Source organism: Pavona decussata, unplaced genomic scaffold, assembly GCF_977016875.1.
Source record: "Pavona decussata unplaced genomic scaffold, jaPavDecu1.1 SCAFFOLD_246, whole genome shotgun sequence".
Taxonomy (NCBI): domain Eukaryota; kingdom Metazoa; phylum Cnidaria; class Anthozoa; order Scleractinia; family Agariciidae; genus Pavona; species Pavona decussata.
In genome coordinates, this window is record NW_028145651.1 from 51,479 (window position 1) to 64,091 (window position 12,613).

A 12,613-nucleotide genomic window follows, 5' to 3' on the forward strand; every position below is an offset into this window, starting at 1 on the left:
TGTCCCATCTAATTAATTCAGTGATGCCATTGAAGACTCACAAACTCTTTGGTAGTTTTAAAAAGTGACCAAATAGTCTTAAAGATTACGATTCTCACCAAGGCCACGATCCCTTCTTCTCGCTTTGTACTACGTTTAATGAGGCAATTGTCATTTGTAACCATTTCCAGAGCTTGTTTTCAGAGCTACTTTTAAATTCGAGAGGCCAAACAGAAATTATTTTCACGTTTTATTTTATTTTTTACCGTTATAAACTCTGCTTCCATAATTTAATCAAGTCTGTATTATTCCTTACTTCCAAGCTGAAAGAGCTTCAATTTCAAGGCGGTCACTTACAAAGCCTTTGAATGACTGATATTATAATGGTTCACGAGGCAAATAAGAAAGTCCGGCTAAATCCTAATGAGTGATAGACCAATAAAAATACAGATTCTATTGAGAAAATACTGTGCACGATTCTATCAAAAAATGTTTATTTTACTTATCCCTTGCCATAACACTCTGCGCACCTCGCCTTACTTTCCTGTACACCTTCCTCGGCCTAAAAATAATGTTCGACGCTAGTGCGCCCATGTGCTGGTTATCAAATATGTTACCCCAAACAATATTGTCGACTCATGGCGTTACCATCTTTGAAATTAGAGAATGTTTATTTAACCAGTACCCATAACAGGTATTGCTCCTGTTGAAACCCAACAGGATACTAAAACATGTAACTACAGGGCTCAATCAGATGCTGCTGCTTCAAAAATTACAATGGCACGCTTACCATTTGCCATCCAGCAGATTCAATTTATGTATCTCACGTTTTGAATTCAATGACCCTGATTATATCTATTCGCAAAAGTTGCTTCAGTTAGTAATTCGTTACAACTCATACTTCATGCTGATTTTGTTGTACACACCGACCAAGGCAACGTTATTAATTTTTCACCAAAAAAATAATGCAATTGTTTCCCCCGCACATAATTGTATTGAAATGTTTCTAGGCAATTAATGCATATCGGAAAAATGATTATTTTCTCATATGAAACGAGGTTTAAAGTATACAGCATTTCAAGACAAATTTCGATCTTCCACGGTTTAGATTTCTTGTCACAATAAATTATCAGACTTGGACGAGCCCATCAAGTCTGGTAGAACAAGGACTTCTGTTATATTTCAATTAAATTAAAAAATCAATAATAACCATTATAAGGATTATTCAAAGCATTAATCTCACACACAAAGAACCGAGGATTACCCTCCACAGAGTTAAGACAGACTTTTGTTAAACAATGAACCGATTTTAAAAATGCTTTTTCACCTGAATCGCTAAATCAACGTATCAAATACGAAACAATAAGTAACTTTATATTGGTATTAAGATTTGACGACAAATTAAAGACCTTGTGAGTGTAATTTTTCCTATAGTATTTTACCCCCAGTGTTGATTATTGCTTTGTTCTGCACCTCTTGCTGAAGTTTGTAATCCATCAAAAAGACTCAGTTTTATAGTCTTACTAATTTTTGTACTCATCAAGTGTGGATTATAAGGTCAGTACAATCTTTATCTATTAAACGCCTTCGCAGTTTTAGTCTGAGATTTGCGATAAACTACTATTACAGTTAAAAGACGTCAGTGATAATCTTATTTTTTAAAAAGCTCACAGGTTCGTGAGTTGTAGCCAAGTATTTTGCGTTAATATAACAGCAAACAACTGGGTTTTTGAACATGAGATGATAGCAAAGGCAAATCAGTAAAGTTGAGTTATAATTGATTCTGTTGAAAACTGACTGCCTTTTAACTTTCAGCTTGCTTGCAAGCCAATAGGTAAGTTGCGTTTCGATTGAAGATCTGCGGCCACTAGAACTGAAAATACAGCTACAGAGTAGAAGACAAACTTCCGAAGAACTGATCTAGAGAGAGATTAAATGTTAACAGAGTATCCGGTTTAGAGAACATTGCCTTCACGTTGCCTTTCCATCCTTATAACACACTTGTGACTGTAAATTGAAACTCTGACGATTTGGCTTTTGTTTAAGGAAAGAAACTGAAAAGGAACAAGCAAGGCAAGACAGCCAACAAACTAAGTTTACCTGTAGAGCGCTTTTTACACACAAAATTAGTCCATTAATTGATCCATACAGCTGTGCTAGCCATCGGATTTGTCAATATAAAGGAGAACTTTTAGTTCTTTGTTAATATTTCTTCTGGCTTGTTAGCGCAGTGTAAGCGAATAATATACGGCTAAAATATATTTTTTTTGTAAACAGATCTGCGTAGCCAAGAAGAGTAACGAGAAATAATTGACTGAAAATAAGCCAGCAATCAAGTACTGAGTGATTAAAACACGTGCGAGGTTTTTTCCGTCTGGCCACAGATCATGTTATAACCGCGTTTTCAATATTCTTCTATTCTTCCATTCGATAACGATAGCATGACAAGTATGGAATTCACAGGCTGAACTAAAAGGATGCGGCTTATCATGTACGTTAACTTCATCTTCTCCATCAGGTTCTGGGTCAGAAAGTGGAACAAAGTTTCTTGTGCGTAAGAAAACAACAAGATATTAAGACACCGGGGCATTCGGTCGACTAGATTGATACTACTGATCTAACGATGGAACCTTGTCTAGAAGCAGTGTCCGACTGCGTTAATATAAAACACTAAAGGCCTATCGCCTATCGATTTTTGGGTTTACAAAAAACCAAGTTTTTCAATTGGAAAAATAAGTAGACATCAATTTTATTTAGAATAAACCATGGACCATTCTGTTTTTTTTTTCCTTTCCTCTTAAGCAAAGCACCAGGCTGAGTGCTATCATGAAAGCCGCCATTTTTGTACCCGTTCTGCTGGCAGTATTCCTGGCTGTGAAGGCCGCTTCTGGTAAGAAACAAACTTTAACCTATAGAAAGTTATTTACTGGATTCCAAGAGCTATCGACATCTAGCTTTTCTTTATAGCACGAAAACATTTCCAAGAGTAGCCTACTGCAGGGTTCAGCTGGTAGGGTGAATTGTTTGTTCTCCGCCCCGCTTCCTAACAGCCGAATTCCTGGAACAGGTTATCAATTCATGAAGACATAACGTAGAGACCTCGAGAACGCAAAATGATCGCCATGATATAACACTTAACTCCAAAATCAGTGAGTGGAATAAATTTTCTTGTGTATTGCTTGTCCCCTGTGATCTTTTACGGCAGCTCATTTATCAGTCGTAAATTATAATGCGATTATGTTTTCACAGTGAGTCAAAAATTGGAAGAAGAACAAGTGAATGAGTTCGCTTCAAAAGGTAAATTTAAAGGAAAAGTTCAACTATTTCAACAAATGTTATATAAATGTTTCATCTCCGGGCGCTATGCAAGATACAACATGTCATGAATGAAGGAACTTCGGATTTTGACAATACTTCCAACTTTCCCCGCCCCAGTCGTCTCTTTGGCAGTAAGTTAGTACAGTGGGGAATCTGATAGCAACTGAGAAATAAAACGGTTTTCCCTTGGCGTGATGTTAGTGGACATTTCCGACACTAAATTGGCAGATGTACTATGTTACTCCTTTTTATGCCTGTAATGAGCTCAGAGCAACAATTGATTAACCAATAATACTGGAGGAAGGCATTTTACCGTGTGATCGTTTGGTTTTACCTTAGTCGCAGAATGTAGACAATTCCTGTCAAACAAAGCGATGAGTTACATCAAACGCGCCCTAGAAGACGACGAGTTTGAAAAAGAGACTCTTAAAGCTGGGCATTTACTTCAAAACGACGTCAAACAGGCAGAAGGTTGGTTTAATAATTACTATGTCGCCTTCAGCCGCAATGTTTTATCTTTTTTAACTTATTTCTTAATCATCTATCAGCTTTTCTTCCAGAACCTTTCTTGAAATCACCTCAGTGAGAGAGTCTCCTGGTTTAAATAATATTATTACTTACTTATTACTATCATTTACCAATGTCACTGCAAAACAAACGAATGTCCATTTCCTTAGGTTGGTCACGTGCAAGATCTGCAAGTATACTGGACTTGATTTCTTTGGTATTAATATTCTATCGTCCTCCTCCGTTCTTATGGTTCCATGTCCATTTAGGACGACACAAACCTTACTGTTTAAGTATGGGTCCAAAAAAAATTTAAAACCAGTCTATTCATGCATCCACAGAAATGATTGACACTCATCCTGAGGAAGCGATGAAGATCGCGATGGAGACCAAGAAAATTGCAAAGGAAAAAAATAAGGGTAAAGTTCTACACTCCAGGCTATTAACATGAAGGGCTGCTGTTTACTAACTGGCCTAATGCACTTAGCTTGAACAAGCACTTGAAACTAGCAACAAACACTTAAGTCAGCTGAGAACATGAGAATAAAAGGCGCTGAAATAAAGGAACCAAATACAACTTAGCAAACTTTTAGAAAATCAAGACTCCAATAATCCCATCCCACTAACGAGTTTTGAAGGAAATTTTAAAAATAATTTTTCCTATAGTTCACTCCAATAATCACCTACTTCTTAAAGGAAAAAGATATCTCGCCGGTTATCGCTCAAGGAATCTCGGCATTGACGTAACTTGGTTTCAAAAAATACATGGAAATTGGCAAGTATTTCTTTGTGAATTAGTATCTATTGTAATGAAACCTCCATATTTCACATTTCATAAGGACACTACAGTTATCTTTCTGATAGTGGTTACAAATTTTAAACACTAACAATTATACCTGCTTTAAATTATATTAAAGGCTTATAGTATTCACATTTTTTTATATCAGGGGTAATGAGCTCCCGTACTGCGTATTTAATATATATTTGCCACCTTACGGGTCGAGCGAATTAAAAAATGAATACTGACATACCGTGTATATAGAATAGTCCCAAAATCGACCAAAAGTAACTGCAAAAATGCTACTTGATTAAAATTACTTGTTCAAAAGTGATTGATTTCCTTATTACTGCTTATTAATTTATTCGGTGATATCTTTATTTATCTCACTTAACAGAACTGGAATCATCCAACCCTTCATTACTGGAAGATATAGAGACCGAGGCTCAGATCAGCCACAAATATGGTAAAGTGATACACTTGTGTTCTTATGTATTCTACTGTGGGTACTATTCTGTAGAATGACTTTTGGTCCAACTTTCTTAAAAGGACACTGAGTTGTAACGCCTAGCAGAGGCACTGAGTCATAATCCTGACCATACATACTTATGTTGGTAACATGAGACCGAGTTTATGGAGTTTATAAGCTCCAGTCGCCGGAGAGAACACTTGCGGCTTCCATACCTTAATTCATCTAATAAATACCGGATGCGCTTGTTACATTTGAGGTTTCAGGGATTGGTTTTTTTTTTCGACTGTGTTAGTAAATTGGGAAACGGATTACCAAAAACACGTCAAAAGTTTCTAGATGTTGCACATAGAAATAAAGCACTCAAATTAAGAACAAAGTCTTGTGAAATCAGCGGGTTTAAGTCTAGCGCAGTGTTCTGTCTTGCTTATGTGAGTATACCATAACTGACTGACTGGCTCTAAAATTTCCATCCACAGGCTTCAAAGACCGAGATGACATTCAGGCCGCAAAAGCCATTTTAGCGGCGACTTTAATGCATGATCGTGACGGTAAAATGGTATTATGTGTTATAGTCTCTCTTAATGGTGTTCACAGTCCGAATATTAACCGACTTTAGCAACGATAAACCTTCTTTAAGGGTAGAATCAGGATCTTATTTTATAAGTTTCTGTAGAAACCAAGAGCAGCACTTTCGGTCACCTCAGTTCCTTGCCTTCCCCATTTCTATCTCTCCTCTCACTTTGAACCCAAGAACATTTCAATAGCGATTTTCGTTACAAATTTACCCAAACTAGAAACGTACACATCCAATTTACTTTCAAAAACTTCAAACGTCAAAATGAGCTTTATTGAAGCGTCAATTTTGACTTTGGCTATAATTTATTTTCTTATAAGTTTGTCACCACGACTGTAATCTCATCGGATGACTGATTGATTTTTGTTATTTTTCACAGGCTATAAGCCTGCTGTGGACCCGGATAAAGTGAGTACTCCCAATAGTTAGTTATGAGAATGACAGGGTATGGCTTCAGCTGAAAATGTTATCTGTCATAAATAACCGAGTTTCACTCTACGAAAAGGAGTACGTTATGAAAACAGAGATCATTTCAATTTTCTTTTGACGAATTAGAGTCATACGTAGATAGGCTCGGCGGCTTCAAGGACAAATAAGCTGGCTCCCACTCCCTTGGGACTGTGTCCTAACTTGGCAATTTGGTTGTGTGCATGCGTAATGGTACTGGTCATAACGTGGAGTTAAAATTCGGAGTGTCAGTATGCTTCTTGCTCTCTATAATTTCACCTTGAAAAATTTAACTCTTATTTTATTTCTTACAAATTGACATCAAATGATCAAACGATCTTTGTATTTACTATACAGTGTATACCTTTTGTTTTCAGCCTGATACATCAGTGGATCTTGTACAAGACTGCTGTAAGGTAAGCTAGTTATGATAGTTTTGATAGATAAGGTAAGCCAGTTATCTACAGTTTTCATACATGTACATAAGGCAGGCTAGTTATGTATAGTTTTCATAGATAAGGCAAGCTAGTTATCTACAGTTTTCATACATAAGGTAAGCTTAAGCTTTACTCGGAGACCTAAGGAGCGGATTGTCAGGGCGAAGAAAAATGAGAACGGACGAAACAACGTGTGTTTTCTAACATTTTAACCGTAATAATAATTGTATGTGAATCTTAGTTTTAGTCCTTCTATCTGTTTTCATATGGATGATTTCTCGATTTCTTATATAGTTTTTAGATCTAGTTTTTTTTAACGCAGGATTCATGTTGATAGCCGTTTTTATAACTGAAATGGTCATCCTGCATAAATATGTTATTATTATTATTATTATTATTATTATTATTATTATTATTATTATTATTATTATTATTATCATTATTTTGTTCTTGCCACAAAAACCATGGGGGATGAAGAGCTTAATACAGAGGGCGTGGGGTTGTTACAGTCTGGCATCCAAGGATGTGGAGGACTTATTTGACACGATTGATCCATTAAAGAGCTTTTACGGCAGGTATTTTGGTTAATCTTAGTCTTGTATTTTGCAGGAGGGGACTCCACCGCAATGCCAAAGTATCATCAAAAGCTACTTGAACGAAATCAGCAAGCTTAATTAAAATCACGCCACCAAAGGATGCACAAAGAGTTTTCAACTGACTACAGCTGAAGTAATTTGTAGTTACGTTTAGTGAAGGAAAACGCAAGAAATAAAATACTAAGAGAAGCTTGGTCTGTTTTAAGCTCATTATTACAAACAGTCGGCTGACTCCTGAATGGTATCCAAGTTTGTTGACAGACTCTTCAACAAATATCAATGCTGGAAATTGATGACTCACTTCGAATTTACCAAAGGTCCAGTAAGCTTCCAGTAGGCACCCCTTCGAGTTCAATACACGTAGTACATGGAATTGTCCCTGGCCACGGCCGGCTCTTAATCAGCGCCTTATGGTAGATAATGAGTGCTATATCTTTCTTAATCTACTTTTTCAATAATTACCTGTTTGTGGCATCGTTTGTTTGCGAAGTATATCAACACCAGCCATTCTTAGGCTGAGGAATGTAGTTGCTACTGGTCTTGAACTTCGGGGGCTCTACTTCCTCACCATAATAATTAATGATGGTCATCCGTGGCATTAGAAATGCAATTTCCTCTAATAAATCATCTGGCACCAGATTACACTGTGTTGCATCAAGTCTTCGCAAACTCGGCATAAGTTGAGGAATTTCTTTCAAAGGATTTCCACGCAAATCTTTTGCGCCACAAATGTTCATGTCACTCATTCTGTGACATTTCTTGATCACGTGTTCCAGACCAGCATCAGTAACTACCCAGCACCATGAGATGTCAATGCTCTCCAGATATCTACAACTGACGAAAAACCGACAAATTATTATAAAATACTTGATATCACAAGTGTTTAACATCTAATCTGAGGCTGGTTATGTGACGGAGCTCTCAACCAGATTTTATAGAAAAGAAAAGGTCCTCTCTCTTTAGAAACATGGGAATTTCATATTTCATGAGAAAGGAGGGCACTTTTTGACACAAAGCTGCATTACTAGTTGGATTACATTCAAACTATTTCCTTGCTTGGTACCTTGATAGCTGTGATCTTACTGGATGATCCGCCTGAATTTTTCCCATAATAAACAATAAAAACTGATGATAGAAAAGCTGACAAATGTCTCCAAAAGGATCAAAGGCTGGGGATGAAATAAGCAGTCTTATTCATGCAATATGTTCAATTATGTGTGATAACTCCCACAAAATAATAAAAGAGAAAGTAGCATTATGGTCTTGTGGTTAGTGACCAAATAGGAACTCATATTTCACAATATAAGTTCTAGTTTGTGGGGAAACAAAGGTCAAATTCATGAATCACCAAAAAACCCTTCACCACCGCAAATTCTCTTCCAAGTTACAAATATCACTACCCACATACAGACAGGTGAAAAGGAAAAACAAATTGATGACTTGAAACTTGGTGCATTTCTTACATGCAAAACATTCCATCAATTATGAAAAAATAAGTCATTGAAAAAAGATGTGATTTGGGGTTGAACTGTATTGAGACAAGCTACTAAATCTTTTAGTAGGGATACTACATATCCTGCTTAATGACAGATTTAGTATAATTAATTGTAACTGAACGTTGCTTTGAATTCTTGTTTCTGTGCCCTACTAAATTATTATTACTGAATGATTGTTTAGCAGCCTGTGAACATCAACTTTTTCCCCTATTTTAGTGGCTAGAGTTTTTGGCTTCCCTTTTTCTCCAATAACTGGCTGTCATTAATTGTTTTCATACCTATCTGCCATTGCTTGAACAGCTGCATCGTTAAGACTTGTACATTCAGCCACGCAGACATGTAGTAAGCCTGTGGCACTGCCCGTCCAGTGAGGATGAAGATGCTCAAAGAGCTCCTTCAGAGCTTCTGCGGAGAATTCTGTTCCCTTCTTCAACTTCAGTGCCACTAAATTTCCCATATTCTGTATGTACATTAGAGATTGGTCAGTCAATGATTCACAAAACGACAGGCCAAAAGATCTGTTGACAGAGAAAAATTGTGTGAAATTTGAATTCTTGTCTGTTTTGGAATAAACAAAAGAAATCATCCAAACATCTACTCCTTGATCTTTTGTATGTATAATTTTCTCATTACAAGTTAAAGGAAAAGTGATAATCAAATTCTTTGGACTTACTATTAACCTCTAGGTCAAAATCTAAGTATGGAAATTTGTTTCTTAACACATGATGTCCTATCTGTATATGCTGTAATAGAGCTGATTAGGAGCAAGTCAGATTTCAAGCCAAAAATGATGTGCAAGGAATAATGGAGTATAACAAGGGATGTAAGAGCTAAAAGCTAAACAAAAAATTCAAAACTGTAGTACATAAACTTTTGCTCATTTGCAAAGTCTTCACTGATATTTGAATAATTTGAATATTTGAAGCAATTCCATGTGAACCAAAAGTTATCAGACAGGGGGTCCAAGTCTTTACAAGCTATTCTGCCTTCTGTATACTCCTCGACACATTTGTATTATTCGTTGTAAATAATTACCTATAGACCTTATCACAGTTTTGGAAGCCATCTTGATGGGTAGGTGAACAGGTATTGAAATGACAGTGTTTGTATGCAAATCTGATGTCAAATAATTTTCATAAAACATCGCTTCTGAAAAATCATGAATTAGAAAATTTCGGCACTAGGCAAAGGATTTTATAGAAAATAACTGAGGAATGTAGCTGTGCTAGAAAGCATCTAGTTGCGTTTTGACATTTCCATACATTTGTCTGTATAGCAAACCAGCAATGAACTGCTATTAAAAATAGTTCGCACGAAAGTATGGAAAGTTCAAAACAATACTGGAAGCTTTCTGGCACAGCTACATCCCTCCAATAATTGGAAAAGGATTTTAACAAAAATTATTATTTTTTTAAATCCTTTTCCTAGTGCCAAAAGTTTCCAATTCATGAATTTTTCAGAAGCAATGTTTCAATGAAAATTATTTGACATTGGATTTCAACACAAACACTGTTATTTCAAGACGTGTTTGCCTACCCATCAAGCTGGCTTCCAAAACTGTGATGAGGTCTATTATGATGGAAGTAATAAAGTTAAAAGTGGAAAAAAAGTGCAATAGAATGTTTTTTAATCCATGGATTTTCCCCTGGAATCTAGACGGATCATGTTTACTGTAGGTAGTGTCGGTCGACACTATCGGTCGGCACTCGGTCGGTGCTATCGGTCGACACTCAGTCGATATGTCGGCCGAGTAGCGGTCCACACTCGGTTGACATATCGGCCGCGTGTCGGTCGAATGTCAGCCGAATGTCGGTCGAGTATCGGTCAAGTATCGGTCGATATGTCGGCCGATACTCGACTGACACTCGACCAACATCCCACCGATACTCGGCCGATATCCTTCATTTGAGCGTCTATTTATCGGCCGATAGTGTCGGTGATCTATCGGTAAACTATCGGTGACCTATCGGCGAGCTATTGGTCGACTATCGGTGAACTATCGGCGAGCTATCGGTCGACTATCGGTCGGCGAGCTATCTTTGAAGTAGCATTGTGGTGGTATAGTAAACTTTTGTGGTGCTACAGTAAAACAGGTAGTAGTTATTCAAAAACAAATCTAAATTCCCGTCATAAAATGGCCAATAAAGTAATAACAATAATAATAATAATAAAAATAATGATAATAATCATAATAATTTGTTCTAGCAAGCCTCAAGTTCCCCCGACTATAAAACTTGTTAAAACTTTTTTTAAATCGACGCTTAAAAGCAAGATATCGACACAGCATCAGTGGAATGTCGGGCAAATTTAACGACCGACATATCGACTGAGACTCGACTGCAGCTGACACTTGGTCGGCCGAGTATCGACCGAGTATCGGTAACGTATCGGCAGACTATCCGTAAAGTATCACTAAGGTATCGGCCGAGTGTCAATGACACTAAAACCGTATCGACCAAGTATCGGTAAGGTATCGGCAGACTATCGGTAAAGTATCGCTAAGGTATCGGGCGAGTGTCGACGACACTAAAACCGTATCGGTCGACACACATCCGTCGATATATCGGCTGATGCTCGACCGACACCCGGTCGAATCGCGGTCGATATATCGACGGAGTGTTGATCGGTACTCGGTTGATATATCGGCCGAGTGTCGGTCGATATATCGACCGATAGTGTTGACCGACACTACCTACAGATCCATCTAGACTTTCAGAGGGTTCTACTGAGCCAGAACTGTCATTAATGACCATAACCCATAACACCTGCCTTGAAAGATGTTATGGGTGACCTGGACAGTTGTATGGTCAGTAAATCATGTCGGCAAATGCTAATGACAGCCCTGTGAACTATAGCATACAAAGTTGGTCTCTTACTTCAAATGCTGGCATTTTGCAATGAGCTTAACAGTAAAGTCTGTCATATTCTCTCCATCCAACCACAGATGCTCAAGACGACCTCTGCAGTTCTCAACTAACACTGCAATAGCATCGTGAGTAATCCATTGAACGCCATCAAAGTTTAATGAACAAAGTCGACAACATTCTGTGGAGAGGAATTGCAGTCCACTGTCTGTGAGATGTGTACAGTGAGAAGCATTGAGCTTTTGTAAAGGCAACTTTTCTAGGCCTTCCAAACACTTATCTGTTACAGCACATCCCTCTAAATTTATGTCACGCAAATGAGGGCAAAACGTGACAAATTCATTAAGAGTCTCTTTAGTAACTTGATCACAGAAAGACAACGACAAAGACTGTAAATGAGGACACGACTGAGCTAAAATGCTGCTTCCTTGCAATGTCAGTACCGTTCTTGGCTGCAGATAAAGGTGTTTAAGAAGCGGACAATTTGATACTATGAACTCGGTGAGTTCCTCGAACGAAATTATTCGGTTGCTCTCCAACAGTGACAGTCTCTGCCACAAAAGAGGACACCTTGAATAATATAGCCACAGTTTACAAACCGGAGCAACAGTCTTGCACAATTCTCGAAGGGGCAGGAATGAAAATATTTTGAGAATAAGTTCTTCTGGAAGAATGTCAAATGGTGCAGTCTCTTGTTCCAGATACGTTGACTGTTCAACAAGCTGTGTTTCGGAAAATTCTTCCACGACAATGGTTTCTTCTACATCATCATCATCCTCATCGTTAAATTCTTCATCACTTTTGCCTTCTTCTAGAAATGAAATGTTCACATCTTGCTCCAGCGCTTCCAAAACTCGAGCTGCGTTAGTCTCAAAATCCATCGCGACTCCATGTTTACATCAGTGGTCAACAACTTGTCAGTCACCACTGGGGTAGGGTAAGTTTGCGCAGTTAGTACTAATATTTTGTAAAAAGATCGACAAAAAATATCAAAAAATAAAGTCATGAAGAATCTATCAAAAGCTTCAAAGCTGGTGTGAATCGTGTAATGGTATATTGTTAATTTCAATGATACTCAATCAACTTTTTTAAATTTTTTACACCCCTCACCGGTGTGTAAGACGTTTTGAGCTTCAAGTGGTTTC

The 12,613-nt window shown here is 37.5% G+C and overlaps 2 protein-coding genes across 5 annotated transcripts; one reads left to right on the top strand and one right to left on the bottom strand.

The window, feature by feature from the left end:
* The first annotated feature begins 7 nt into the window (after positions 1 to 7).
* Positions 8 to 7,254, top strand: LOC146457117 (uncharacterized). 4 transcript variants are annotated; one of them, XM_085092319.1, is made up of 10 exons: positions 8 to 1,536; positions 2,782 to 2,869; positions 3,229 to 3,276; positions 3,637 to 3,768; positions 4,146 to 4,223; positions 4,980 to 5,048; positions 5,531 to 5,602; positions 6,008 to 6,036; positions 6,453 to 6,491; positions 7,122 to 7,254. In XM_085092319.1, exons 2-10 carry the CDS (start codon positions 2,806 to 2,808, stop codon positions 7,188 to 7,190), a joined length of 600 nt encoding a protein of 199 aa, XP_084948445.1. In that variant the 5' UTR covers positions 8 to 1,536; positions 2,782 to 2,805; the 3' UTR covers positions 7,191 to 7,254. The 4 variants fall into 4 exon arrangements, with proteins under 4 accessions (XP_084948445.1, XP_084948447.1, XP_084948448.1 ...); XM_085092320.1 differs by lacking the exon at positions 8 to 1,536 and adding an exon at positions 1,793 to 1,813; XM_085092321.1 differs by having other exon boundaries at positions 8 to 2,869; positions 3,643 to 3,768.
* Positions 6,361 to 12,391, bottom strand: LOC146457118 (F-box and leucine-rich repeat protein 13-like). The gene is made up of 3 exons (XM_085092317.1): positions 11,481 to 12,391; positions 8,883 to 9,122; positions 6,361 to 7,942 (listed from the first exon to the last, which is right to left on the bottom strand). Exons 1-3 carry the CDS (start codon positions 12,347 to 12,349, stop codon positions 7,603 to 7,605), a joined length of 1,449 nt encoding a protein of 482 aa, XP_084948443.1. The 5' UTR covers positions 12,350 to 12,391; the 3' UTR covers positions 6,361 to 7,602.
* Between the last annotated feature and the right edge of the window lie 222 nt (positions 12,392 to 12,613).

Excerpts from the sequence above, each read along its gene's own strand:
- LOC146457117 (XM_085092319.1), top strand. The coding sequence starts at position 2,806 with ATGAAAGCCGCCATTTTTGTACCCGTTCTGCTGGCAGTATTCCTGGCT. Across the intron at positions 3,277-3,636 it reads GAATGAGTTCGCTTCAAAAG|TCGCAGAATGTAGACAATTC; the intron begins GTAAATTTAAAG and ends GTTTTACCTTAG. Across the intron at positions 5,603-6,007 it reads TTTAATGCATGATCGTGACG|GCTATAAGCCTGCTGTGGAC; the intron begins GTAAAATGGTAT and ends TATTTTTCACAG.
- LOC146457118 (XM_085092317.1), bottom strand. The coding sequence starts at position 12,349 with ATGGATTTTGAGACTAACGCAGCTCGAGTTTTGGAAGCGCTGGAGCAA. Across the intron at positions 9,123-11,480 it reads GCAAAATGCCAGCATTTGAA|ATCTTTTGGCCTGTCGTTTT; the intron begins GTAAGAGACCAA and ends CTCTGTCAACAG. Across the intron at positions 7,943-8,882 it reads GTTCAAGCAATGGCAGATAG|TTGTAGATATCTGGAGAGCA; the intron begins GTATGAAAACAA and ends GTTTTTCGTCAG.